Source organism: Macrobrachium rosenbergii, chromosome 7 (genome assembly GCF_040412425.1).
Source record: "Macrobrachium rosenbergii isolate ZJJX-2024 chromosome 7, ASM4041242v1, whole genome shotgun sequence".
NCBI classification, from domain to species: Eukaryota; Metazoa; Arthropoda; class Malacostraca; order Decapoda; family Palaemonidae; genus Macrobrachium; species Macrobrachium rosenbergii.
Window position 1 is genome coordinate 14715102 of NC_089747.1, and position 26462 is coordinate 14741563.

Genomic DNA, 26462 nt, shown 5'->3' on the forward strand with positions numbered 1-26462 from the left:
TTACTGGTGTGTTGGGCAGAAAATCAATAAAGAGGTCTATATGTTTACTACCTCACTTCCTATTCATACACACATACACAAGCATACTCTATACAAAAGTAGCCACACCCTAGCCATACTGTATACTGTACCTAGCAATTCTCCAATACTAAAGTAACCTGACTCATTTGTGCTACTAAGGTTTACACTTGCGTAAAAACAATTTTCTTTCCTTCCTCCACTCGCAATATAAGTTATCTAGTTACAGTATGCCTAAATACTAACAGGTTTTAAAAAATTGTAAATAAGTCTTTTTATTCAGAATGCTATTAACATGATACCGATCAGAAGAGATTCATAATATCTATATCAAGACTTAATATAATTAACACTGACTAAACTGACTTTTAAAGTTTATGAAATGACATGTGAATCAATTAACAATAAACTCTCCATAAACAGTAATTACTAAGTCACAGTATAACAAGTTTTTGATTTTATTTGAATAATTTGAGCAAGTAGTTTCCTTTGTTACTATAAAACTTAATGGTAAGAATATCAGTGCACTTACAGCTCCAAAAATAGCTATAAGCTTCCCTAACTCTCCTGTGCTTAAGCTCTAGACTATCTTATAAATCTATAAATGTCTCAAAATATAATCAACAACTTACATTCCTACATTTGGGACCAAACAATTTAACAAATAACATGAAACAAAAATTCTCAAGTGCTCTCCTCCTTTACATTGACTTGCAAAGAAGCAGAACCCATCTCAGATTCTGGTTCAGGTTTGACACTATCATGAGCACTTTTCATATGGTGACGCAAACTCTGTTTGTGTTTGAACTCCTTGCTGCACCAGAGGCAAGAAAATCTTTTGTAATCCGAATGAACTGCCATGTGTTCATTAATGTACTCCTTCCGTGAAAATGTCTTGCCACAAACTTCACAGGAGTATGGACGCTCACCTGTAAGGAAAAAATAATAAAAATTTATAATTCTTTCTTAAATACTAGAAGCATTATAATAAAAACCAAAAAGAAGAAAAGAATATCCAAATTCACAACACCAGATAAACAATAATATAGTTTTCATAATTGAAAAAATTACAAAAAATTACCCAATTTTTATTAAACTAACAAGCCTTACTTCAACACTCAAAATTACCCAAACTTTTTCAATCAAAATATAACCGATTTTAAAAATAATTTGTAATTCTCACAGGTATACAAACCAAAGCCTTTTACAGGTGACCTGGAACCATTGCTGAATCTGTTAACAAGGTAGTTAACTGAAACTAGCCAATTCTTCCTCAACCGACGATCAATGAGGACATGCTTCCCACTCTTTCCCTGTGAGCGCATTGGACTGGATGAGTATCTTGCCATCCTTGTTTGTTTTGCAACTATACTGGACTATTTTTGTATCATGTACTTTTTAATGGTATAATGCGTTGCTTTGGTCTTGTTTTTCTTTCAGTATGAAGAAGAAATATGACCAATGACACTGCAGTGGACATGGGCTGTCATGTTGTTCCTTTATTTCCCCCTTATCAGTAATAATGAAGGTCAACAGATACAGATGAAATAAACCTTGCACACATGTTTCATGCCCTTGGAACCTACACTAAACATTCTTATGACAAGGAGAAGCATTACACATCATCCATTTTATCATTCATCAACAAATGTTACAAACAAGCCAAAGTCAGCAATGATTAAAACGAGAAGATACTTAATAACTGAAGCTCCAACAGCAGTGAAGATTAACGCAATGGTGAAATGCACATGTGTGTACAGAAAGGTGGCCAAAAAATCAGTAGAGTGGTTCCCCTTTTCCCTTGATCACCTGCGGCTAGTTAACAACCTTGTTACCAAGCTTAAATGACCAGACCAGCTTTTACCAAAAGTACTGTACAGTGACTACTCCATTAATGTAAGCCTGGTTTCTGGACCTATTGCTCAAGATGAAAATTTACATTGTCCAAAAAAACCATTGGTATCCCCACAAAGCCTTCTTAAAGGCACCTTAAACATCACATGACACAACATAAAACCACAAACACACACACAATATGTCATTACTGTATTATCTGTCTTCCACCATAATTATATTGTGTTTAAATAAAAAGCAAATGCATGTAATGCCTAGACAGTACAGTACTTAACATTAAGCAATACAGTAGTAAAAAATACCCTGGCCTTACAACTGCACTTAAGTTACAGGAGTCAATTCTTTAATGCACATCTTACTGTATCTGACAGCATATAAGACACCAAGGCATTTTAAGACTACCAGTCCCCATTGTCACAAGGCAAAACTAAGAAAAAGGCAAGCAAGTGCAAAGCTATGTGTTGCTGTGTGTATTTTCAATTTGTGTCTGCAGTTTAATGTATCAATTTGCTAGGTGAGCACAGGATAATGTTTAGCTTATGATGTTGCAAATAATCTAATAATAAAACTGTGAAAAACAGTACAGTTGTCACCTTTGCCAACGTTGCCAATAAGGAAGAGCTGGAAAAACTTAGACACACATTTGAAGAAGACTCAGTCCTCCACTTCCTGTGTGAGAGAACTGTTGATGATAACATCCCTTTCTTAGATGTCTGTGTTACCAGCAGATGAAGGTCCACAGAAAACCAATTGAAATAGGGCTATCTTTGCATCAACAGAGAATGCCCTCATAAATTTAAAACACTGGTCATAAATGCCAATGTCAGCCAGGCCCTCTCCTGAGGTGCCGCCTCTGATGAACTTGAGCACATCACCCACACCCTGGTCAACAATGGGTATTCTTACCATCAAGTCACAAGGTTGACAAGGAACCCCTTCAACAGGTGATTCTGTTGGGAAAGCTATGTCCCCCAGTGAGGGTCAGAGGACCATAAGACTGTTTTATCGAGGCTATATGGACACTTACTACAGATTGACAAGGCAGCCTAAAAACATCATCCATGCTCTTGTACCCCTACTTGAAGAAAACACAACTGTCAGCCTTACGATCTACTATAAGGATTGGAGGACTTCCCAGTACTTCATGAAGAATAGGCCTGCTGTTAGCAGTGATGCCATGGAGAGGTAGAATGGATGCCACCAGTCCTACAGTGGTATACTATATCTTGCCTCTCCACCTACATGAAAGAGAGGTATACTAACACTGCGGGAGGGAACACAGCAGTGGCCCCAACCCCAACAGACTGTAAGAAAACCATGGTCCTGCATGGCCACATGGACCACTGCCACCTCCATTACAAGGAGGCCTTCTGTGGAAAACCAACAAACAACGTTGCCCATGAGACCCTCCTTCCAATCACCATCTGGAGAATGAGGCATGCCCTAGAGATAACTCATCAGCTACTGTAGTCTTTGAGTGGCAAGCTGAGTGGACAGGACACCCCCAATCAGCACCTCTAACTCTTGGCCAGACTCACAACCGATCAAAAATTGACCAGTCCTTGAAAACCCATATTCGGGTATATATATGCCATGTATGTAACCCAGGTGTCATTTACCCTTTATAAATGGTAGCATGAACTAGTGAATTAATGAAGCATTTGGTTAATAAATGAACTTGGGATAGCTTCTTTATGATTTACCTGCTGGTATGAAGAAACTTACACAGCAAATTGAGAAAAGTACATGAGCTAAACAACATATAAAAACTGCAATTTTTTTTTACTGAAATAACAGTAGTCATAATAATGATGACATCTAAATAAATTCCTGTAATATTACACTATTATTGTTTCTGGCTAAGTACAAATACAATTATAACTTGCAGTGTTCATACATACCGTACTATATTAATGAATATAAGAAATCATTCACAAAGGTCAAAGTAAAATACAGTATTACAACTATATTAAATATGGAACATAAAATAATACTGTAGTTTATATATTTTGTATGCTATGTACCAACATTATAAAGCATTTTGTCTTAATTCTTTAATATTTTCCACTGAACAGGTTCCTCTAACACTGTATCATTAGACAAAGGTTTGTATTCTCATAGGAACAAAAAGATTTTTAGCTCCTCACTATATCATTTACTGTGCACTCGAAGCACCATTACATTAAATTTTTTAAGGCCATATTTCTGAAGTTTACTCATCTATTACTGATTCTATCTGCAATGAGATATAGAGGTTTTAGTCTGCAGTATCAAAGAGATGTGGCAAGAGGAACAAGTAAACTAGCACAGTACTGTAATGAAGTACAAACCTGTATGTGTTCGTTTGTGCACATTCAAATTATCCCGCCTGGCAAAGTTTTTTCCACACTCATCACAGGTATAAGGAGCTTCTCCTGAGTGAAGCTTCTCGTGTTCATTTAATCGGTCCTAGAGAAAAAATAATTAATTAATTAATCGGTCCTAGAGCAAAAAAAAAAAATTAATTAATGGATAAATTAAATGTCATGCATCCCTGATAAATAATATGGATTTGTAAAAAAAAATATTTTCATCCTAACCCATTAATCATTATACCTGCATCCCTAATATCACGGTCCTGGATGTTTCCAGGAACACCAGTCTTTTGTCAGACAGAAGAAAAAGTTAGTTTCAACTTAAGCAGCATCTACGCCCTCAGGCATTTATTAACCAGTAACCTCACTTTTCATGGAAACTGTATGTATGTGAAGCAACAAGATCTTCTGGGCTGGGAGAAGGGCACTTATTATAAGGTTAATGGGTTTGTAAGAAAAAAATTTTGTCCAAAAAAGTTTATTTCATTACAACCACATTTATCATTTCTATGACTAAATTGTTATTTAAGTGGGAGGCTGCAATACTGAAGAACATCCAAGTCTCTACAAAAATGGAATTGGTGGTGGTCCTGCTTGATTAATTTTATCCTTGTCAACAACCAATCAGCAACCATAGCTGAAGAAGAAGAATGTTACAAGCCAAAGGGCTTGAATAGGGAAACAAACCGAGTAAGGAAAAAAATATAAAGTAAAGAGTAAACTATATATCAAATATAACAAGATAATCTTAGCCAAAATAAACTATGAAGTAAAACACACATGAGCCTGTTCAGTGTTAATAGTAACAAAAAAAAAGCAGTTGCACACATTTTGAACTCATGATGTTTCAATTATTTAACTTCTTGACTATAGGGTCATTCCATACTTGGGTCACAGTTGAACAAAACTTCTAAAACTGTGTAGTACTAAACCCCAGAAAAGACAAACCAAAAATATTAATTTTTACTATATACCTAGTATTATGCTGAATGGTACAGCTGGTACAGATCTGAATACAAATGATGGTTAATGAATTTTATAAAGCATACACAATGAGGTAACCAATTATTATTATTATTATTATTATTCAGAAGATGAACCCTATTCATATGGAGCAAGTCCACAGGGGCCATTGGCTTGAAAAGAGGTCACTTATTAAAAAAGTAAAAAAATTAATATATAAATACAATAGATAAAAATGTAAGTAAATTATTAAAATGAAAGAAGAATTATGTTATGGTAGTAATGCACTGTATCGTCACTTGAACTTTTAAAATTCCAATTGCACGGCATCATCAGGGATGTCGTGTGAGGGGAATAAAGGACCTCTGGGACTGAGAACTTTGACAGCAAGGCATATTTACTGCATATTGGTGTCACTGTTCAGCAAATCTGGTTGTTCTTGACAGGAAAAGGGGAACAGGGATCAATTGTGAATGTGAAAGATCTCTGTTAAAATATAACTTATGAAAAATTTACAAACAATAGACCATCCATCATTGGTCCAAGTCATAACTGCTAATATTGGGAAATAGATACCTACCACCATGAATCACTCTGTCTAAAAGAAATAAATCTCTAGCAGCAGCAGACATCCATTCTGGAGAACTGTAGTCTAGTAAAGGAAGGAAAATTACCTAAAACAGGTTGCAATGATTTTATCACAGTTATAAATGTATAAGGACTTACATACAATACCTAGCTTTCATTTGGCATTTGCTGACACTTCCATTACACGTTTCTCAAAAGTAAGACGTGAGTCAAAAGTTATACCTACAATAGTTAAAGCTTCAGACTCATTCAGCAGAGTTCCATCCACTTGAAGGGATGGATGGGGTGGAAAATCTGTACGAGATCTGCCAATCAATAGTGTTTTTGTTTTACTGGAGTTCAGCCTCATATCCCATCGACTACACCATTCACTAATCTGGTCCACGTCACGACTGAAACTAAGGGCAGTTTCATTCCTCAAAAGTGGAGACTTTGCCACACCCATAAGTTTTGCATCATTGGCATACTGAAAAATCTTCGTCTTCCAGGCCAACAACCATATCATATCACTTGTATACACTAAAATTAATAGTGAACCAAGAACACTACCCTGTGGAACTTCAGACACAACAGGTGAAAATAATTTTCTTTTCAGTAATTTAGTTTGGCTTTCACAAGGACAGTAATTTAGAGTTTGGCTTTCACAAGGACAGTAATTTCAAGTTTGGTTTTCACAAGGACAGTAATTTAGAGTTTGGTTTTCACAAGGACCTGGGTATTTGTAGTGCAGTTCTTTCAATTGCTGCTTTGACCTTGTTAATCATGAGGCCATAGTTTTCAGTCTCAGACAGATTTGTGCTGGAGTATTAGTCTTATTACTATTACTGTATTGAAGTAACAAATAAATTGCCAAGGGTGGTTGTTGATAGTCACAATAGTTTCTACTGGTAACTGGCATGTCATGAGCTACCAGTCCAGTATTTAGCCAAATGTGTACTATTTCCCCTTCCCTTATGAAGATACTAAAATAATTTTCTGAGGTTACAGCTTGACCAAGTAAAGATGTTCTTCTTCTTACTTTGTATGTCTGGGGAGCTGCTGACTGCAAGATTAGGCATAGGCATACTGATGGGTTTGTATTAAAAAAAATATTTTAGTTTTAAAAATCTCATATGTGTATAACTGTAAGTTTGTTTATATGTAAAAAATGATGTCTTATGATGCTGTAATGATTTTTTCAGATATATATATATATATATATATATATATATATATATATATATATATATATATATATATATATATATATATATATATATATATATATATATATATATATATATATATATATAATATATATATATATGAAGGCTTAAAATTACAGTACTTCATTATCAATGTGTGTTTTTAGGAGAGTGGAAAGATTTTAAAAATTAGTAATAGACATTTGTATAATTCTTTGTTTTTTGTAATGTATGATTGCATTATTTGAAGTGCCTATGATGTGCTTTAATGGTATTTATAATTGTTCTGGAATATACTCCTCAAAACTGGGGTATGTCTTATATGCTGGCAAATATGGTAATTAACAGGGTTGTGATAGAACAACTGCTCATTTCCCAGAGATCCATTCTGATTTTCTGTTATTTTTTACTGGAGGTTACTGCTGCTTAGAACTTAAGATCAAGATGTTCACCAATAATTTAATGAAACATTACAATACTGTGTCTTTAAAGGAAGCAATTATGTTTGCTACCTTCATCCGACTATATCACAGTTACTATAATAATCAAATGAAACTAACAACCCATTACTACACTCATGGATAAAGCTCTAAAACTGACCTTCCTTGTGAATTTCTTGTTGCAAGTGGGACAAGAAAATGTATGGCGTCGGTGATGGGTATCAATGTGTCTCTGGAGATTAGACCTTGTAGTCAGTACTTTTTTACAAAAAGGGCATAGAAGGATGATGGGTTGTGGAGAAGTCTCGGACTGATCATCTGACATTGAAGAAACTGGCTCTGATTTAATACCGTCTGTGTTCCCATTTGCATTTACACTATTTTCCAAGCACATAACTTCAAGGAATGTTACCTGAGAAAAAGAACAATGAAATGAGATAAGTATTTTTGACCCTAAGGTGTGTTTAAACTACTGATTAACAGTAGACTGTGCTGTAATAATAATGAAAATACTATTAGTTTCTCAACTAACCCTTAGAAAGGAAAAGTTTACTTTAAATGTTTATGATGATGATGATGATGGTTTTTAAATTTCATATATCAACAGATATTCCCCCATACAAAAATGCAAAACTAATGCACTAACTTGCCATTACACTTATTTCCACACAAACAACTGCTAAGGCTCTTACAGGGGTAAGATATTAATATTAAATTTCTCAATACCCTAGCCTTCCATATGTCGTAAAGGTAAATGTTAACTGTTATTTATCACTTTTACTATGCAGAACCTGTATACTTTCTAAACAGTATCTCTAGTTGTCATAGAGATGTAAGGATACATAAACATTAAACTGACGGTTTACTGTAATCAGAAACATACATCTGGGTCTTCATTACTGGAAGTTATTATTCAAGCTGATAATTTTCCTATTTTTTTCAAGTTCAAAAGCCTGGTCTCAACTTGTTAGCTATAGATATGAAACTAATATATAGCCATCACAAGAAACAACCAATACGGTTTCCTCGTTCTGCAGCATCTCAGACTTCTTATTCTATTCTTTAACTGACCATTTCACATAAAAGTTTTTGGATGGACACTACAGAAAGGTATGAGATGACTCTTACATTAACTTTTACATTAACTTAAAGGTAACATTTCAAAGAGATAAAAAAACATTAATCACACCTCCTGCTATTTTCAAATTGGAAATTGGCCTCATCTTGGGCTCATACTACAGCTCAAGGTAGTGAAGAAGATTCCACAGCATGTTGCTAAATGTTGAATACACCACTACTCTGGATGACAAATAAAAAAAAATAAATTCAACTTACAGGATCTGGATTCTGTGATGACTGACCCTGGGCAGAAGTCTCTTTCTGGTTATCTCCAGATGGTTTTGTGCAAGGTAAAGCCTCAGAGCTGTCCTCCATATCAATATCTTCTATTGCATCATTACTTTTATTGTGAGCGTCTGATTCAATCTTCATATATTTCTTACTCTTCCATTCTATATGAGTTCTTTCTTTGATGGGGGAAAAACTGTTCATCTGTTGACTCTGAAAAACCAAACAAATCACGAAAACATTATAGTATTTAAATGATGGTAGAGTTAGTTAGTTATAAATGATTTGTTTAACCAGACCTCTGAACTCTTTTAGGGTTCTTCTCGGGCTGGGAAATGATGGTAGAGAAGGGAATGGAAACTGGCCAGTGAAAAATAAAGGTATTTCAAATTCCCAAGTATATTTAAAGTGGTCTTAAATTTTCAATGCATATTAACAGTTTCTTAGGTTTTATTAATATTTACCTTTTAGAAATATAGAATAATTCACTGTTACCCATTCAGGACAGATTGGAAATGGTTGAAAACCTTACGGAAATATTCTAGTATACGAAATTAGCAAAATGGTTCATTTGAAAACAGTTTTATTACTACATCAGTAAAGTTCCCTTATTTTTTTCATGCTTGCAAACCAATAATGTCACCCGCAGAGTAAGTGTGCAAAAAGAGAAACATATGTTAAAGTACCAAAAACTTTACAATGAGACACAACTAACTTGAACCCAAAAAATATCCCCAAGTTAGCCCAACCAGCTAAAAGCTAACTTGGTGAAACTAGACTAACCAGCACACCAACTGTTAAATGAAAGTTGATAGGACAAACAAAATAAAGAAATATCAACTGACTTGAATAAAGTAACAGCATTCCTCAAGAAATAAAGCTTAATGAAACACAATTACTGATCCCTGTGATGGAAATGACTAGAGCCAGCAGAACAGTCTACCAGGGAAAACCTGGAAGAAATCACAATACTTCAAAAGTGCAAAAACACAGTAATACACCAAAAGAACGAACAGCTGATGAAATGATGATGAATCATGAAGTAAATATACATCTTTCCTAGGAAAGCTGACAAAGGTCTGGGAATCTTGTGAAATGTTGGATCAGTGCTTGCTCATACTTACCTTTAGGGTACCTTTTAAATATTGCCTTGTTTTCCTTTTTGGTGAACTGAATTGCCTGGGGTATTTTACTGACCACACAATTGGCTAATTAAAAGAAATGGGTTTGTTGCCAAATAACTTGCGAATGCAGTCTTTGACACAGCTGGTCTTTAATTTTATAATTTTCAAAAAATCTCAGATCTTGCATATGCACCAATGACACCATATTGTACTGTATACCTCACAGATGGTAACAATATTCTTACCAATTCTGTTCTACAATATATAATGCAAATCTAGTCCCCAGAGATGTCCTTCTATTAACTATAATTTTAACAGTAAGGAGGTCTTTGAGATGATGCTTTGTTAGGAACCCTCTTAATGATCTGATACTAAGCACAATCACCACTGTAATGATCATAAACTAAAAGATTCTGAAATACAAAATGGCAACAAATATGTAACGATAGTTCACTCACATACCCACACACAGTCATTGCACTTTTTAAAAGTTTTGCTAATCTACAGAGTCAGAGCAATGAATATCTTGATATAAAGTGCAAAAAACATGTTTGTCACTTACAATGTCAGTAACTAACTGAATAACTTTGAAATATTCTGTAGGTAATAACTGAATACATTGCAATATTCAAATGCTATTCTAATTTACCAGTGCTTACCATATCTAAATTTTGAATTGATATTCAACTATTTCTCAAACATCCTGCTATGTTAAGCATGCATTATGAACTGTAAAGAGATTTTACCTTGCATGGCACATCATCTATAACACAATTCTCATCATCATCCTCATCATCATTTCGTTCCTTTTCTGGAGACTTGGAAATCATTTTTGTGACACTTCTATGAGCTTCCTTCAAGCATGAATTTATTTGTGATCCAGTAGCTTTAGCAGGATTTTGCTTTATCAATATAGGAGGGACAGGGGCAGTCTTCTGCACTGCTTTTCTTGTATTTTTCTGAAAAATGTTTGCCAAGGTATTCTTACTCTCTTCAAGTAACTTTCTCTTGTGGGGAACAGGAAACAATTCTGAAAATATTTGTTTAATTAATACAACATACACAGTAAGCATACATGTACACTACTCAAAATGGTTAAAGTTTATACAGTAAATTGATAAGTTTTATAATATAAAACATATTTTTACATACAAAACCATTCATTATATGGAGCCCTCACTCACAGTAGTAATGTGCCCAGACACACATATTCTTTTGGAATACAGACAGAGGAAAAAGAAGAGCTACAAGCAACTATTCATGCATGGCATCTTTGATCAATCAATAGGTAGCAAGTACCCTCTTCACATAGATAAGATGTATCCAAACAAAAACAATGGGATAGATGGTGAGCACTTTATATATGACTGGTGTGTCTGTATGGAAATATGTTTCCTCTTAAGTTTGTTTCATCATAAACTCAATGATCATACTGAGTCCAAATCCTAATTTACATGGGAGGCTGACAGGTTAAAATTTCAAGACTTGGGGAGGGTCTGATGAATCCTGCAGAGCATTTGGGGACTGTATAGGTAAAAAAACAAGGTTCATAGGGAACTGTAGGTAATGAAACACCCCAAAAGCACAGCAAGACATTAGTACTTTATGCAATGTAACAAGGCAAAAGATCTCAACTAACCATTCAAGCAAGAAGCAGAAACTCATAACCCATTAAGAAATCTTTTATTGATGGATGAGGTATGAATAGTGGTGATGGTTACAAGGATGACACAGTGAGAAGACAGTAGAATATCTTCTACTGCTGGTAAAGTTGGTCCACCTATGACTAAAGCCCTAAGGAGTCAGCCCATTCCATTGAGTATAATATCTATATGTACCTGCATTTAAAATATCTTCATCTCAAAGTTCCTCTTAAGGAATTAGAAAGTCAGGAAGGCCCCACCGAGCTCATGAAAAGTCACTTACACCTGACTTACCAAGTCTTCAAAAACCTCCATAAACCCAAAGACGATCTGTCTTAATTAGAGGGACAAAGTACTCTTGCAGAAAAGCTCCTTTACTGGTCTGTGGACATGAAATCTGGAGTTGTCAAACCTATGACAGCTTTTATTGAAAAAAGAAAAATCCTTCAGAATTAACATACATCAAGGATGGGATGACAAGAGGAGTAATGGTGTGGCGTTTACTGGCAGTGCAAGTCTTGGTGGCAAAATCAGGAGCAAAGGACAGACCCACAAAAGACCAACCCCTGGTGCTGTATGGGCAACTGCCTATAAGGGTGAGGCAAACATAAATTCAGCATGGAATTTAATATCAAGTCCTATAAATTCCAAGGGAGTACAGACTTGGCTGTGTCTACCTTAACAGAAAAAAAAAAAGGAAGAGAAGGATGTGTCTGTCAACACATAATAATGATATCACAACATCAAAAGAACACCCAAAAGTAGACAAACCTGCAGGACTTCAATTCCTGAACTTTCTTTTAATTCTTAGAATATGTGCAATGCTTATTTTTATATGATTAATGGAAGATGAAATCTTAGTAAATTTTCTTTTGACAAACAAAGTGAGATATAATCATCATAGGTGAGGGTAAGAATGGTATATTTCTTAAAAATGAAAAATATATTTATTTTCTTACAAATGAAAAATATATACATTAAAAATAGAAAGGAGGGGTGAGTGAGAGCAGAACATTCTGGTGCTGTTGACATTATTGGTATTTAAGACGCTGGGTTGGGGAGATTCTTGTAACTTGACTTTTCATATTGGAGGTGAATTGATTTTCATTTACCTCAAACTTATCAGTGTGGTGACTGGTACTGAAATAAGGTGCAGTGACTACAGTACTGGTAATTTTAACAGTATTTTTCTCTTAATTGTACATTGGTGTTAATCTACAATGTGGAAAGAAGCTCATCAAAGATTTGGCAAGCCGTCTGTCAAAATCACTGGACGGTTGAGGCCTTTTGGAAACTTAAGTCTCAGAGTAGGATGTAGTAGTACCATCAGGCATGGAAAGTACTCATACTTGGATCACAGAATTGGCAGTGCTTATCTTATGTTTCCCCCCCGATTCATCACCTTTCGCAAACCGGTAGTTATCAACACACCTACAGAACAGAGCACTGGGAGGAAAACAACCCTCAAAGGATTAGTATTCAAAGTATCTACTGCCTTCACAGGGCCACAGCATTTCTGAGAAAAGTTGACTAACCTGCTTGTACATCCAACAAGGTGTAGAGACTTTAACTTAGGGTTTTGAAATTGGCAAAAGGAGTTTAAGGAATCCCAGAGAATGGGCAGTGCCTAGTAAAATGTGTGTAAGTTTGAAAATAAATACAGGAAAATTGATAAGCGCTATAAATGAGATAAATGACTGGGGAATATGAGTCTACTTCCATTTCTATGGCCACTAGTTTTCAAGGTAGGCTTCCGACTGATATTTTTGCTGGATAGGGACAGTTTTCCACTATCTGTAATATGGTGTTCACTTTTGGAAGTATGGCATTTGGATTTATCAGGCCTAAGAACTCAGTTCAACTTAGTTCTGCTTGGATCAGCAGGATTAGCGCAAAAAACCCTCATGGAAATATTCATCTTGTGGTAAAAAATACTGAAAAAAAAGACAACCAGCCTTGAAAAAAATGAAACAGGGTAAATGGAAAATGTGGATGAAAGCAATCACTATACATATTGCTGCAACAACCACTACACTTATTGTAGCAGCAAAGTTGAGACTGTAAAAGAAGAGTGAAGCATGTGAGAGGAGAAACATCCCTCTTGGGCAAACCTCCTACCCTCCATAATCACCATTTAACTTGTTTCTAAAACAAGATAGAAACAATTAACCAATCTTATTAACTTGTTTCTTATGCAGAGACCACTATTAACTGATCATTTTAGAGTCTATGAACATTTCCAACTTCCTCAGGTAGTTTTACATAAAAATAATGGCTTGCATTTGAACATTTACACACTTAAAAATATGATGAGAAAAAATGTTGCAAATATTAATGACACAATCTGAATAATAAAAAATTTAAAAATCTCTGCCAAAACCCCCACACAACATTATAAACACTGTAAAGCTTCATTTTTCTTCTCAGCAATTCTTAGAGATAACTAGTACTGTATATCAATCCCACTGGCATGCAAACACTCATGGAGAACTATCTTACTCCTATCAGGTTTGGCTAACATAAATGTAATCCTCCTTCTATTACAGTACTTCTCAATTTCCTTTGTATGTTTACTTAATTTTTCCTTTATGTGATATAATCTTAGGGATAATATACCAAAAATTGAGGCTTAAGCCATATTAAACAACTTCCATTTTACTTGAAAGACAAACTCAATATGAATCCTCATTGTTATGCTCACCATACAAATCAAAATTAAAGAATAACATTTCCTCTTAAATTTCATGGTTCATTGCTATTACAGAGAAAATATAATGTATAATGCACGTAATAATGCATTACAGTACCAATAATCTTAACAATTAAAGTGTAAATACATAGTATGCAATTTCATGCATGCACAATGCCAATATCAAGTACAAACACTAAATTACTAAGGATTAACTTACTGTTTGAGTGCCCTTTAAACTGATCAGAAATAATCAAGCCTTTCACTTGGAGTCCCTCAGCTGTATGCAGTAAAGAAGCCAAACATGACTGTGAAACCCTCACTGTTCCACAATACATGAATTCAAGGATAGCTTCTAAATCTTCTCTGGGTACATCCTAAAGTAAAAGAAAAATTATTTTTTCAATAAAACAAAACAATTTTTTTTAACTAATTTGTATTTTTCCTGTGTATACAAACCAGAACCTCTTATGTATTCCCAGCAATATCTGGAATCAGGGTTTCTTTGTTATGTAAGAGGATTGGAAATACCCTCATCCACCTGCCATCACCATGCACTTTTTCCTTCAGCAACTGGGACAATGTGGGGTGGTTTATTGTATGTTTAAAATGTATAAAAGGCTCTGGTTTGTATACCTATGAAAAATAAAAACTACCTGTACTTTAAAATTTTTTTATTTCTCCCTATGGAAATGCAAACAATCACCTTTTATATGGGAGATTTACTCCTTAGGTGGGAGGTTCTCTCTGTCAAGTGGGCCCTGAGCCTGAGTGAGTGTGTCTGGATTTTAGCTCAAGTAAGGAGATCCTCTGAAAACCAAGTACAACCCCCAAAGTGTTAAATCAGAGGGCAGCTATTTTTGGCTATGATTGATGGGTTAAGAATATAGCTCTACTCACTGCCCCTTAAAAAGAAGAGCAAAAGGAGTCTCATCTTATCTGGCAAAGCTCTAAGACTGATTGCCTGATTGAGAAGCCACCTGTAAGGGAAACTGGGCCAGCATGTACTCTAGTCGAGTAGTTTTCCTGCCAAGAGAGAAAGAGGGAAGCATGGAGAGATGCCAATTATCAAACATTCTATCCCAGGCTTATGCCTGGAGAGCATGCTTAAGTGTGATGCTCGCCAGTCTGAAAGGAACTGGGTGATTACATAACCTGTTGAGCAGCTACCATAGGTCCAACAGAGATGAATTCTGGGAACCTATCATTGGATTTGGTTTAGAAAAATCTGGCTATAAAGCCAAGCACTGGATTACCTTCAGCCATTCAGTACTTAGGGGAGTGCAAAGGAGTTGAAATGGTTAGAAAGAAGGGCTGAGCAAGGAAGTGGAATGGAGGTAAAGTAAAAGGTTAAAAACTAGTTGCAGCTAAGGGCTGCAAACAACCTTTAGTAATGCCTACAGTGCACCATGTGAGGCACTGCATGCAAACCCCCCCCACAAAAAAAAAAGTTCCAACTAAGCAGTCAGCAGGAGTGCAGTAAGATGCCTTAACTTGATGCTGGATGGAGAAAAAGTGTTTGGTGATTGTAAGTGAATGACAGTCCCTTACCCAGCCCACTAGTCAGCTTAACTTTGTTACCAAGTTTCAACAACTGATTCCAGATCATGCTGAGAAATATTCCTACATAAAAGGCAGTGGTTTGTATTTCTGTGGAAACAATACTTATTATATGACATTCTTGAAATTATAACCTTTTGGGAGAATTAACTCAAGCACTGACAACTCACTGTAATGAAATTCATTTCAACTTTAAGTCAAATGTATACCAAAAATTAACCATCTGGAGGTCACCTGATGAATAAACCTCAAAAAATTATGTTTAAATGTTTGTGAGATCTCCTTCTCATGTGCACACACACAAGATTTTTAGGGCTTTTTAAAGCATCACTGCAGGATTCATATTTGTGTAGTCTCTAAAGAGTAATGCTTTCTACCAAATCTTTCTGTCCCTCATGTATTTGTTCCAGATTTTTAGGGCTTTTTAAAGCATCACTGCAGGATTCATATTTGTGTAGTCTCTACAAAGTAATGCTTTCTACCTATGTTTATGTCCCTCATGAATTGTTCCCTTTCAATACCATGGTCAAAGTGTGGAAGAGGTACAAATTGCAAATTATTACTAATGCATAGATTTACAAACATACAACAGTATTTGTGATTACTATAATGTTCACTTTATAACTCCTATAACTCCTAATAATCTAATGTGAAAAAAGAAGCAATTTGGCAAGAATCTATACATAAAATATAAAGCATTTATAGGCTGTGTAAATACAGTATATAATACTGTGGTTAATGTGGCTTCAATAGTCCAGGCATTAACAATATTATATAACCCCCAGTTACTTAGTCACTTATGGTTAATGCATTTAAATTTAATATTTTCATTATACATATTATGAAAGCTGCAAGGGGTTCATAAGAACATCTATACAAATGAGCATATTGTTAATGTGGTAAAGTGTCATTGATTTACACAGAATCCCAAGGATTTCTTACCTTAAGGTACAAGATTGGATGCTTATTCGGATGAGCATACAACATTGTGCGCAAATATTCACTGCATGCTGATAATACAAATTTATGGGCAGGATACAGCTTACCCCCACAAGCGATTGTCACATCAGAATAAGTTTCCTGAAAGAAAAATAAATAGTCCTTTGCAATAAACAACAGTGCCTCATGATGTCAAGTTTTCCACTAAGTTCAGATATTCTATCCATTTCAGTAATTTTCAGGACATACCTCATTCTGCAAATCCACCAACAATGATGCAAAAGTTGAGAGATGGTTGTTCCAAGTCAATGCAAGAAACTCGTCTTCCATCATGAAGTGTTCCACCTACTGCCTCTCACCAAAAATGAATATCTCTTCAAAACATCTGAAATAAGGTAAATTTATCACTGTATACAATTATGTCTACTAACTAAATCAGGACAAGTCAATGATGGCTAAGTTATAACTATCTGGTGCTAGTTAAGCCATGCATGATTATCAGTTGCCTGGACTGCAAATTCTACAAAATTTTTTCCATTGCAAGTGTAAACCAATTTGGACAAATGCATCAACTAGTTAACTATATCCTAGTTCAGTAAAATTCTGACAAGTACAGTCCTTTTGCAAAAAAAAAAAAAAAAAAAACAAATTACTGGCAATAAGGCTTTCTGTAGAATACTCGTGTTACTCAGTATCAAATTACAGCAACTGTACCCTTGGATAAAACTTCCATTGCAGAAGTGCCTGCACATATTTCTATATATATACAGTACTTTGCAAATGTGTCACTACTAAAATATTTTATGGATAATCATGTTCCTTACAGAACATTATTAATGAATTCCTAATTTTTTGCATTACTGTACAGTCGACCCCCAGTATTCGTGGGGGCTGCATACTACAACCCCACACAAACAGCTAAAATCCGCAAATACTTGACACCCCTCTAAAAACGCTTATTACTGCCTATTTTGATAGTTCAAACACCAAAAAAAACCTCTAAAAATCCTTATACCTGAGTATTTTAATACTTTTATCACAAACAGTACACTTAGTCACAAAAGTATGAAAATACAGTACTGTAATTAGAGTATATTCCTCTATGAAAAACACCGCAAATAGGCGAATTTTCCGTGAATACCTTGAATGTGTATATATGTTCCACAGAGAAATCCATGAGAGGTGAAGCCGCAAATCTGGACCGCGAATAGGCGGGGATCCACTGTAATATACAATACTGTACTGCATTTTATTCTAACCTTACAATTGGTATATCACAATTCATAATTTTACGGCAATATGTGAGTCTGAAACTGACATGTCATCCTGATACATATCACTTAAAAATCATATACTCCTATAGTACTATTCTTTGCAATAAGCTGCAAAATAACTGACAAGTCATCCTGATACATATCACTTAAAAAACATATACCCCTATAGTACTATTCTTTGCAATAAGCTGCAAAATAACATGGGAAACAAATTATCATGAAGACACCAGACAAAAGAAATTTCTGCCAATAGTTGAAAGCCATTCATAATCACTTTTTACTGCAAAAGCAACAATAATCATTATCATTAAAATTTGTATGACATTTCTCCATTACCAGGGTGGACATGACATGATTTCTCTCCTCTCTTCTGTCTTGTGCACTTTCTAGCCTGAATTCCTATTTGCTCTAAGACTTCATCATACCTTCACGATTTCCTTGGCCTTCCAATTGGTCTAGATCCTGCCTATCCAAGGTCAACTATTTTTCTGACTAACTGCTTCCGACCCATTCTCACCTTATGGCCAAACCATCTATGTTGGGACATAACATCTTGCCACAGCCTCCTCATTTGTAATATGATCTTCCTACCATACTCCAACAATGGATTTTGGCATTTGGTTGTCACTCTTCACTATCTCCATCTTTGTACTGTAAATTTAAATATTTCTTTTGTGTAGAGCAGTACAGGCCTCACACAGGCATCATAAATTTTTGTTTGTTTTATTCATGGAACACTCCATTCACCAGTAGTCCATAAACCTCCTTCCTCTTCAATCATGCTGGTAACAGGAATACTTTACATCTTTTAAGGCCTGTCTTTCCAACATAACATGGGGCTTCTTTCTTTCTTCCCCATTTGCTCTTACAGATTTTGAACACTGAAATTTCCTAACTAAATTTACATTTTGCAAACATATGCATTTCTTGTGACACTTTCTGTCACATTTAACACAATATAGTATTAAGTTTACTGCTGCACCTCTTCAGCAGCATCCAGATGGCCACTTTCAAAATTTTTTTCAGTTCTTTTCCATTCATTATGTATAGGCTTTGTTTAGCTCAATTTGATTGTCTCTTCTATCCCCTATTCCACTCTTCCATCTTTTAATGTTTTAACTGTCTATTCCTCTAATTATACTAACACAACCAGGGACTTCCCTTTCTATACTCCATGCTGACACTTGATGGACACCAATATTTAGCTTAAATTCCTCTAAAAAATCTGCCACTAACATCACTCTAGATTTTGCCTCCTGGTACAGTAAATTATTAGCTCAAGTGTCTTTCCGGTACAGTATCTTCTGTTTAAGCACTTGTTTTGGCAAACTGTCAAATGCCCTCTCAGGATCCACAAATATATAACACGATCGCTTTCTTCTTTCATTTTAATTACTGCCTCTATTGTTTATTTCTCTAGAATGAAACCCAAACTGATGATTGTTGATTTTACTCAATTTGCTAATCCTCCTCTGTAGCACCTTCCCAAATATTTTCATAGCATGCTTACGTGATCATCTAAACTTTTCACACTAAAGTGCATCCCCTTTTTCTTTGTATATTATTGATGTGATACTACGTATTTACCCTCTTTTTATTGGTTTATCTTCTTGCATCAGGTTTTCATATATTTTGGTCATTTCATCAATGACTGGTTCTTGGGATACTCTTAGTAAATCCCTAGTCACTCCTCCAGCCTGGAGTTTTTCTTTTTTCTAATCTTCCCATAGGTGTTCCTAACCACTTCATATACCACACTCTTTACTGGTTATTCAGTCTCAAATGCAAAAACAAAAAAAAATACCAATAAATTTGTAAAATATTAATGGATAAAAAATCCACTGACATCATATATCACCGTGTAATTTAGGTACTGAATAGCTAATTAGAGGGGAAAAGTTGCCTGAGTCGTTCAACAAAAAGGAATACTAAGTGGTCCCAAATTCTAAGTACTCTTGGTATGGCAACTCTTGAGACTGAGAAAACCATTTTATATAACCCACTTTAAAATACATTACCATACTTTAAGTTTTAGACAAGTAACAATTATCCTGCATTAAACAGACTACTGTAAACCCATGTTGCCTTTTGGAAGTCTATGAAAGTTATGCAAATATATAGAAAAATTAATACAGTACCTATGTACAAATCTTATTTATGCTACCATATTAGTGCCAATTCGATATGAATGCTTATGTCAACTCCACCAGAACATGTTATAACAACTGAACTGAGAAAATTTTCAAGTATAATTTACACCACTATACTGCAGTATTGATGACAATTTACTGAGTGATATTGCCTTTATTAAAACACTAAAACAATCAGCTGAGCTACACACATACATGACTGAGTGTGCTTGCCTGGCTGAGCAGAACTTATTTGATCAACATTTTCTCTTTCTCTCTTTTTACTCCCTTACTACTTACTTTAGCAGCATGGGAACATAAGCCTGAGATACAAAAAAATAAAATATTGATACTCGTAATTTTAACACTTTTGAAGGTGATGATACTGAATTACCTAGCCTTCTAATATTCTAAATGGATTGCACACCAAAATTGGTGACTGGAAAAAAATTCTGAATACAGTATATTTTTTCACTATCAGCCAACAGCATAATTTTCTTCTTTACTAAACTTGATTCTAAGCCTTTGTCACTTCAAAATTACAGCAGCAATATGGAGCTTCTACCAACAACTTTTAGCTAGTTTGAGACTTTGAATAATGTTCAAATGACATAATTAGTGATTGTCACTACACAAGAGTTTCTTAAATATGTAATGTAAACGAACATATCAGGAAATTTTAGTGGAATGTACTGTACACACTTTGCAATTTTGGATAATTTCTACAAAAAGACATTAGGATCATTCATCTTACAAACATAAGCCATGTGTTTGTGTGTGGCCCATTCCATCAAGAAACTCAATGCAACAACAATAATGATCATCTAAAGACAAAGATCTGAATGAGAGGGCCTTGGTAAGCAAGTGGCCCAGGCTTGAACCAACCAAATTCAATGACTTCACTCTCAATGAAGAAGAAAAGATGACCTCTCATCCTATTTAACCTAGTTTCAGGGACTGCATTTGGTCACATGATGTTAGACTATATATTACATGCTTTCAGTAATCTCTCTTAATGTTGACTGAAATGATTTTATTAACTATTAATTTTCCTTTTTAATTTTTTATCACAAATATCCCTTCATGCTATCATTTATTTCACCCTCTTTTATGTAAGAAATATAATTATCCTATACAGTAACCTCCCGTGTGCAAACATTAGTTCAGCACTACTCTGTCCAATTCTATAATGGAATATGCTATAGACTAGTCTAACATGAAAGTTTTAAGATCACTTTCACTTTTACTATCTATACAAAACCATAAAGTCATTTAAACAGAATACCTTTATTGATAACTGGTCCCATTGTTGAAGCTTGGTAATAAGGTGGTTAACTATTTGTTGGGGAATGTGTGGGGGAGGGAACTTACCCACTCACTCATTGAGCATCACTCATTTTCCTTCAGCAAGAGGGCAATTGCATGGCTGGTTAGAGATGGGATTATGATAAAACCCTTCACATTTGTCTAGCCAAGAAAAATGCATATTATCTCAAAATTTGCAATTTCTTCTTACAAAAATACAAACCCTTCATGTGGAGACTTACTCATAAGGCAACATAAAATGTCTAGGAATCATGACTGGTGTTGATCTCCCATCCTACATCAGACAATATGCAGACTCTGTCCACAGCCCTACAAACTGACTGCTGTGTATGTATGTAAGTCAGTGGGTTAGGCTTCAGTTTGGGCATATGACCTGTCCTGGGCTACAAACTATTGCAGCCTACTGAAAAGCATATAAAAGACATTTTGGCAGAGATACATCCTAATCTGATCTAGAAGGGTGGGTTTCTTTTGAACACATGCACTGGCCTAGGCTACCCCTTCACAGTGATATGCCAAAATCCAGAATTAAAATGCTAAGCTATCAAAAAGAACAAATGCACCCTTTAGGTTATTCAAAGAGCTGAAGTTGAAATCTTTGGGTTCCAACCTCTTCTTTTCAATGATGTCATAAGTGTTACATTTTTCACACTAGCCACGGAAATTACAGGTATCCAATAATCCCTGCTACAGGAGAATTCTTCAAGGCACAAGTGAGGTCAATTAACTAGCTAAGCTAGCTTTTCTACAGCATTAAATTTTTCACAATCAATGATGCAGTCAAGAAATTTTTGCAAGACTTTTACTTTAAGCAGTATTGAAAATATGATATTCCTATATTTTAATGTGTGCTTTAAATGTTTCTAACATTCATTTTAGTGGCAAACTAGTAGTTTTGGAGTTCTGAACCCCTTATATCGTACAATTATAGATGACCACAGTGAGAAAGCAAGGCTTTTGGTTTGGAGAAAACACAAAACATGAGAAATACACGTACACATTTGACCTATGGTACTGAGGCCTTAGCTGGCAAGGGGGCTTCCCTAACCTAATCTATGACACTGTAAATCAAAATAAATTATATACTGTAGTTGCAACTGACCTACCTACACCTAACCTAGGAAGCTGGGTCATTATATGTGACTGGGGGCTTTGACTCCCTGGACTCCCAACTAACAACCTAGGCATGATGTCAACTTTAAAAAATTCAATAAACCTTACCTGAATCAAAATGGGGATGTTAGAATACATGCTTGTATTTAACTAATTTTAGATTTTCCCCCACCAAAAAAAAAAAAAAGTTCCCACTGTGGCCCACCATAATTATAAGACACAAGGGGGTCCAGTGTCTTTAAAACTACTAATTTCCTACCCAAATTAACATCAGAACCATTCACAGCACAAAAGAAAACATTTCAAATCAGCCAAAATAATGGAAGGAACAAGAGTTACACGTCTGTACCATAGGAACTGTGACTAAGAACCGAAGCTGTTTCTTTCAAGCAATGCCTCAATTCCAAGATCCTACTTAATTGGTGAAACCTTGAACAAAAGAACCAATCAGGTTAAAGCATTGTCCACATGCCCATAATTACAAACAAAAAACCAAGACATTCCAAATATGCCAGCTATGCACTAGAGAAAATCTGATCAGGAACCCTAACCCCCATGAATGTCAAAACAGAAAAAAAAGACAACTTAGAAAAAGTCCAAGTACATATCTTGGTAATAGTAAATTCACAATAGATTTTAGTATGATTTTCATATGAATCATAATAAAGAGATTTAAGAACAATGCAAAAACACTCTAATACAGGGACTATTATTAAAGTGAAAAAAATATTATTTTATTTTAAACTATTATTTGATATTGTGGTTTTTATGCTGTGACCTTAAGTTTCCTTAACATGATTAGTACAAAACTCATGCTTAAATCTATCAGAAGGCTCCTGTTACCAAGATATTTACTGACTTTTGTTTGTTTTACCATTCACTCCAATGGTGCTCATGGGAGTGTTGCTGGTAGTAGAGTCAAACTTTGCAGCAAAAGAAATTTACATTAAAAATGTTTAAAACACACACTAAAATACAGGAAAATCTTACTTTCAAGTCCAAAATGTAAAAATAGTTTATGTAAAATTTTACAAAAAAAAAAAAAAAAAAAAAGCATTTCATGGTGCATACTTCTTCATTTAAGCTGTTAGAAAGCAAAACAAAAAAGGTTGGAGTAACTACAGACCCAGGGGTATAGGCGTGCATTTTGCCACAAATTGCCAAAAACTTGATACCGTACAGTACATTCTTATCTGACCTTCCCCCTGACCTAACCTAACCTAGGGCATTTTGCCCTGACTTGGCAGGGGTAGGGCTTTGTCCAACCATTCTATGAAGATTTTCAATATTTTCAAACATTTCAGAGATAATATGTACCTGCTGCCAGTCTTCAATCAATCCCAAATGCTCTTGGATCAAAGTACAAGCATATTAATCACATCACTGATTGAATTAAAAATCTCATAAGCCTAGGGCGTGACCTAGGTCGAACCAGGAAAATGACTGGCAGGGTTTACAACTCCTCCAACCTATTTAGGCATCTAGGATTCTTCATCACACAGGAATCAAAGGAACAATTTGTGCGATGTGCTCCTGGCCGTTCAATATTAAGTGGGGATTGGGATAATTTACTAATAATTGTATAATTACCAATCCCTGAATTGCTGGTAACTGACCCAATAGGCTACGGTCATTTTTGAGGGGTTTAGAAAACACTGGGCAACTTGTATTTTGTGCTAGCCTATCCATTTCTGAATTGGATGCGCCATAATGAGAATAAAAAATTGGTCCTAGGACTTGCATCCTACCCCAAAATACAACAGTTAGGATCAGACTACGTGCACAACTACCAGTTTAGGTTTTGTTCTCGATTACTAACCAATGTCCGACCTTGCTCAGACTATGGTATACTAAGCTTTTAAAACACACGCCGTGCGATTTGGTTTCTGGAATAATTATGACTCTGTTCCGCAATATCTAGTCTTATAAAAATACCAAGACGAACAATGTGGGTTTAAAAGTACAAGGAGACGTTGTAAAATGTAAAATAACGACTACAATACCTATAAAATAGGAGTCCGTCACATGCCAAAGACAGAAATGTAAACAAACACAGCTGACAACTTGTTCTACAACTGTCATTGACTACCTGATTTTTTGTTTTTGAAAAAAGTTTGTTTTTCAATAAATTCTAACTTTTACGTTTTTAAAATATAGGTATATTATCACAATAATATTAAAATGCATTCGGTCGTAGACAAATTCACGTGCATTAGTATATATGTGAAATCATTTTCAAGTAGAGGAATCGAACAGTTCCAGGTTTCGCCGGCAAGAATACAGGAGTTTCGTCTTCTTCTTTCGTCTTTTTCTCTAAATTTTACCTGTATTTTCCTTTGAAATATTTTATTAAGCTTCAGGTGGGTGTTACTTTTTGTCAACATATTCTGCTAAACATTGAAAGTGTATGACTTTTCAATATTTTTATTTATTTTACATAAATTCTGGAAGTATGTAGGTGCGTGCCAGGCTTATCTTCATTCTATATATATATATATATATATATATATATATATATATATATATATATATATATATATATATATATATATATATATATATATATATATATATATATATATATCTATATATATTTATATATATATAATGAAATGCATCTGTTGATTTCTTAGTCATACCTGTAGCATTGTAGCTACCCTCCTAAGTACCAAACTTTTAGCTCTCAATAATTTAATCGTTGGTAGTTTTCTTGAAATCTTAAATCACTCAATAGGTCAAGAGAATAATAATGACAATTATAATATAAAGGTCAATATTTTTTCATTGGTTGCTTCTTCTTGCTCTTTAATGTGGTATCCGTTCATCCGAACTCTTATTGCACATAATTATCAACTCTACCTGCTATCAGGTAACGCCATTCTAGCTGTCCCCGCTGAGAATCTTAGACTTGGTCTTGTCGGCTTAATCTTGCCTCTCGTGTGTTGTCGAAACCTATGTAACCATTGTGGGAAGATGATTGAAATCTAAGAAGGGAGGCATTCCTCATTTTGTTCATTTTAAGATTTTCTTCTTCCGTTCTCCACTTACCTTCATGTACCACTTTATGTTCCCTGGATTGAATTATATTAATTTGCATCATTATTCTTCTGTGCTCCTTATATTTTATGTTAGCTTCTGTTGTTTTGTGTTTTCTTTGATAACAAAGTCGGAAAGAGGCATTTCACAGTCTTTCGGCAAACTATCTAGACAGATGATTCGAACGAATCCGGGCGAACATATTCGTTGGAAGACCCCTTCTGATGATAAGTTTTAGATGCTCATTTAGACAGATTTTGATGATTTATCATTATCGTAAGTTTGTTGCGCACTTAGGCATTTTTTCTACTACGGGTTTACAAATGAAACACGACGATGCAGAGCTTTAGATCTTGTAAGGAAAGGTAATAATGATAATAATAATAACAATAATAATAACAATACACCTCCTCTATGCATCTTATTATGTTCTTATCATCAGCGGGTGCATGATATACCGGGTTTACTCAGTTACAAAGGGACTGATTATGCTAAAGGCACAGCACAGGTATTTATGGTGGGTGGGGCGGATCAGAGTCAGTGGGTAGCCGGTTGTTGTCGAATTCTTGTTGGGTGATTGGGTTGCTAGATGATCTTGCAGCTGGGCCCGATTCTTAAGACACAGAGACCTCCTTGGCTGTGTTGATGGGGTAGGCCGTAATATCCCGTACCGGTGTTGTTGCTATGATGGGTAGGGTCGCAGCCGTTTATCTCTCTCTCTCTCTCTCTCTCTCTCTCTCTCTCTCTCTCTCTCTCTCTCTCTCTCTCTCTGTATTTTTGTTTTGTCTTCCTTCTCCTTCATTTCATGTTCGTCTATTTCTTGTTTCTTCCTCTCCTGCGCCATCTCTCTTTCTTGTCTGTGCACCTTCTCTCTCTCTCTC

General features: G+C 35.1%; 1 protein-coding gene across 1 annotated transcript; it reads right to left on the bottom strand.

The window, feature by feature from the left end:
- Positions 1 to 31: 31 nt before the first annotated feature.
- Positions 32 to 24826, bottom strand: LOC136840153 (zinc finger and BTB domain-containing protein 7A-like). The gene is made up of 9 exons (XM_067106590.1): positions 24549 to 24826; positions 16953 to 17088; positions 16707 to 16844; positions 14425 to 14581; positions 10619 to 10902; positions 8737 to 8961; positions 7562 to 7813; positions 4203 to 4320; positions 32 to 947 (listed from the first exon to the last, which is right to left on the bottom strand). Exons 2-9 carry the CDS (start codon positions 17034 to 17036, stop codon positions 703 to 705), a joined length of 1503 nt encoding a protein of 500 aa, XP_066962691.1. The 5' UTR covers positions 17037 to 17088; positions 24549 to 24826; the 3' UTR covers positions 32 to 702.
- Positions 24827 to 26462: the final 1636 nt, after the last annotated feature.

Coding starts and splice junctions, on each gene's coding strand:
- LOC136840153 (XM_067106590.1), bottom strand. CDS start 17,036: ATGATGGAAGACGAGTTTCTTGCATTGACTTGGAACAACCATCTCTCA. Junction 10,903..14,424: donor GTTTAAAGGGCACTCAAACA/GTAAGTTAATCC, acceptor AAATATTTTCAG/AATTGTTTCCTGTTCCCCAC. Junction 7,814..8,736: donor CATCACAGAATCCAGATCCT/GTAAGTTGAATT, acceptor TCTTTTTCTCAG/GTAACATTCCTTGAAGTTAT.